This window comes from Alligator sinensis, unplaced genomic scaffold (assembly GCF_000455745.1).
Source record: "Alligator sinensis unplaced genomic scaffold, ASM45574v1 scaffold846_1, whole genome shotgun sequence".
Taxonomy (NCBI): Eukaryota; Metazoa; Chordata; order Crocodylia; family Alligatoridae; genus Alligator; species Alligator sinensis.
In genome coordinates, this window is record NW_005842230.1 from 1424705 (window position 1) to 1428770 (window position 4066).

The 4066-nt window shown below is 37.4% G+C and overlaps 1 protein-coding gene across 1 annotated transcript in view; it reads left to right on the forward strand.

Moving 5' to 3' along the window:
• Positions 1-4066, forward strand: part of GK5 (glycerol kinase 5) — a 59472-nt gene that overhangs the window by 49689 nt on the left and 5717 nt on the right. Inside the window, exons 13-14 of the mRNA XM_006027285.3 lie at positions 563-666; positions 1768-1827. Coding sequence (XP_006027347.2) covers positions 563-666; positions 1768-1827 — 164 coding nt within the window. The remainder of the gene's footprint in view (positions 1-562; positions 667-1767; positions 1828-4066) is intronic.

Sequence of the window (4066 nt, forward strand, 5' to 3'; positions counted from 1 at the left end):
TCCAAATGCATTGCATCATTATGTCATGAATTAGAATTATACCACCTAAATCAATTAAAAGAACTACCAGCATCTTCCAAGCTACTTCGTATAAACTAAATAATGTTCTTTAGAAAAGTTCTGAGTAAATTGAAATTAAATACTTCCTCCAAAATCAGTTATAAAAATATCATGCTTTATCTTACACTAGTACTAGAGCCTAAATATACACTATGTACTTTAAACAAATGTGAGATAAATTTGATTTGGTACAAGAATTCTGAAATAAACGTAGTACATCTTTTTTCTATTGAAAGAAATGTATTTTTAAATTGCTGGTTTACTGAAATATATAGACAGCTAAAATAACACAATAAACTATTTACATATTGCTTTAATTTTTCTTCTTCCCACTAAAATAACACAATAAACTATTTACATATTGTTTTAATTTTTCTTCTTCTCATTATGCTGCCTCTAATTGTCATGTGTAAGTTTTTTTTTCTTACTATTTTAATCCTTTCTCAGAACTTTAGAAATATAACTCATTCGTGTATTTCTCATTGTCAAACTTTTATTTCAGGCCTCTGTGAATGATCCATATTTGTGTGCTTCTTTTGTGGGTCTGAAAACTTCCACTACCAGAAATCATCTTGTACGAGCTATACTGGAATCTATAGCTTTCAGGTACTGAATTTAATTTAATGTAGTTAATTTTTTATATTTTTAACTATTTTTTTCTCTGAGTCTGGATATTGGTCATCCAGTATTACATAAATACCTGTACTGTAACCATTTGTAACATGTTAACTATAGGACTCCCTTATCCTCAGCAATGAGCAGCTTTGGCATCTTCCCTATTTTCCTCGCTAATATAGTACAAAGACAGTCTTATGTACATTTTTAAAGGCTCAGAGTTTTTGTTACTAACAAATAGAACAGTTTTCAAAGTAAAATGCACTTAGCCCTTCTGCATGTACAAAACCTGTCTTCCCCCTAAAGTTTCTCCTCTTGCTTCCTGGCTAAATTTGTGTAAAACAAACACCCCCCCCCCCCCGTTTCCACCCCTGATTTTTTTCTAGGTAGATGGAAGCTGGAGTTTCTTCACTAACTCAGACTAATGTTTTAGGTTATCAGTGTTTAATATAAGATAGTGATGGATATCATAATATATACTAGACAGAATTTGTTTGCCACTGAACAAGGGGGTGTACTTCTTGCTTACAGGGAAAACTGAAAATCTCATCCAAAGACCCAGCCAAGAAAACCCAAAGCCTCCAGTTTATATTTTTTTTCTTGCTTTGACTTTACGTTTTTCCTTATCAAATGGGTTAGCTGTCCAGGCAAGATAAAATTATGCTGTTGACACTTTCAAAAGCAGTTGAAGCACTTGGCTGAATCTCTGCTTAGCATTTTCTTCAACCTTCTTTTCTCATTCCTTCTGATTGCTTGTTACGTCTACTTACTGTACCTTGTCCTAAATAAACTATACTTTTTTGGTTGGGAACCACATCTCCTTATACAGTGCTTAGTACAATGGTCGATCAGTGATCTTAATTTAGGCACAAGGACATTGGACTGTTGCACACTATTATGACAATCTTAGTTCATCTTTTGAATCATTTACTCCAGACTGGGAAACTATCACTGGCTGTTCTAAAACTGTCACCTTTTGTCCTTTAGCATACTTGCATATTCTATGGATATCGCACAATTTTTATAATGTACAACTTACACATACATGCATAATTTATTTATATTAATGTTTATTTTTATTTTCTTTTAAAGAAATAAACAGCTGTATGATACCTTTTTGAAGGAACTGCAAATTCCACTTAGAAATATTCGGTATGTTTGTAAGCCTTGTAATACCACATAAACCTTAAACTGTTTGGTGTTTGTGTGTTCAGGAAAAACAGCTGTGGGGGAAAAAGGTTACTCTCTAGAACTTGGTTATTCAGTTGTCCCTAGTGTGAAGATGCTGAAAGTGAGAACTGGTCAACCCATTTGAGTTTAGTGTCCATGCTGATAGAACTTCATAAATAATGTGGGTTCTGCTCAAAGGTAACTTTTCAACTATATTATCTCAGTTTGGCAAGTATGAGCTGGTAGTTGAGTCATGTGTTGAACTTTCATATTCAGATTTAATAGAAGCCAGAAAAAAATATAAATTTTATTCACAAGATTAAAGGGATATAGTAAGCTATGTCTATACTTAAGGTTGCCTGATACTTGCTGTTATAAGGACCTTTTATCAATTGCTTGTAATTTTGCCAAGTTTTGGTCACTGGGATGATATTTGCCATACTGGTCATCTGCTTCAGGTTGATTGTTGTGGGGAAAATTTCATCAAAAGATGTTCAGCCATTTCTGAGCATGAGATCAGGGAAAATATTATTTTGTGCTCATGTTAACTTTTGTTTACAACTGTTTGTAAGTAACTGTAGCACTTTCACTTTTTGGAGCAGGAATTTAAATTTAGCAAGCCAGTTACCCTGTAGGTATGCTTTTATCACCCTCTTGAAAATCTGAAAAGTCTAGGAATCAGCTTCTGAATATTTCAGTTTGTACATATTCAGTTGAAACTTCTTAGAGTTTGGTTATTAATATTCCAAAGAGTCTATCTTTAATCACAATTCATTCCAGAGTTGTAGGGGCTCTGAAACTTTTTATGAGATGACTCCTTCACACAGACAAGGACCATTGATGCTACATGTAGAAATAGAAAAAAACCCAAAACATTCTCTTATTTTTTCAGTGGTCCCCATACTGACACACAAGCAGCAAAGGAGGAGTGTAGAGGCATGAGGAGGCAGGTCTTGGATTGGAAGCAGAAAAGGGACAAAGACACATGGGAGAATGTAAAATAAGATGTGGGCAGAATTTAGGAGTGAGTAGTCGGGGCCCAGCAAAAAAAAAAGATAGATTTCATAGACTCATAGAAAACTAGGGTTGGAAGGGACTTCAGGACGTTATCTAGTCCAACCCCTTGCTCAAAGCAGGACCATCCCCAATTAGATCATCCAAACCAAAGCTTTGTCTAGCAGGCTTTTAGAAACCTCCAAGAATGGAGATTCCACAACCTCTCTGGATAAATTGTTCCAGTGTTTTACTACCCTCCTAGTGAGAAAATTCTTCCTAATATCTAACCTAAACTTCACTTACTGCAACTTTAGAACGTTGTTCCCTGTTCTCTCATCTGCTACCACTAGTCTAGCTCCATTCTCTTTTGAACCTCCCCTTCAGGTAGCTTTTCTAGGAACTGAGGTGAGGCTCACTGGTCTGTAGTTCCCTGGATCCTCCTTCTTCCCTTTCTTAAATATGGGAGAGATGTTTGGGGAGAAGTATCCATAACCACTGGAGTAGTGGTTCCCAAATGAGGGATTGCAACCCTGAGTGGAGCTGTGAAACTTATGGAGCCCCTAATTCCTTTTGAGCCTGCAATCACTCAGTATATTTACAATTAACAATGAATGTTTGGACGTACTGCTCCTCATCTACCTTTGTGCCTTCAGTTACCCCACGGTGAAAGCTGAATTAAGACAGTTTATTCCTAAATGGCATGTGGCTTTAATCCTAGGTTAGCTTTTATTGACCACAGAGAAATTGCTCGGACAACAGCATTTCATGTGCCCAAAGTTAATAGGAGGGAAGGACTTGTCACACCTCGGATGTTTCATGGTAACTGTGTATTTGCTCCTACCTCATAGTGACTGAAAGCTGGGGAAACAGCCCTGTTTCACTCAAGAGTAAGCTGCCCTGTTTAGTTCTCAGTGTGGGATAATAGTGGGCATGGGGATAGTTACCATGGAGCAGCTGGGCCATATTAAGTCCCTGCCTCCTGCTAGTTATAATATTATAAAAGCTTAAGTCTGTCTGTCCATAATGCTTTATTCGCACTGTGATTGGCTGACAAACAGCCAATCAGAGTGCAAACAAGTGTTTGAACAGGAGCTGGCAGCGCGGTGCAGTGCCACCACGATGCCAAGGACACGGGACAGGAGAGGGGGGTGGGGCAATGGAGCCCAACCCTGCTCCCTCCCTGCGCCATCACTGCCATCATCTGAAAGGAGTAAAGGGGGGGGGG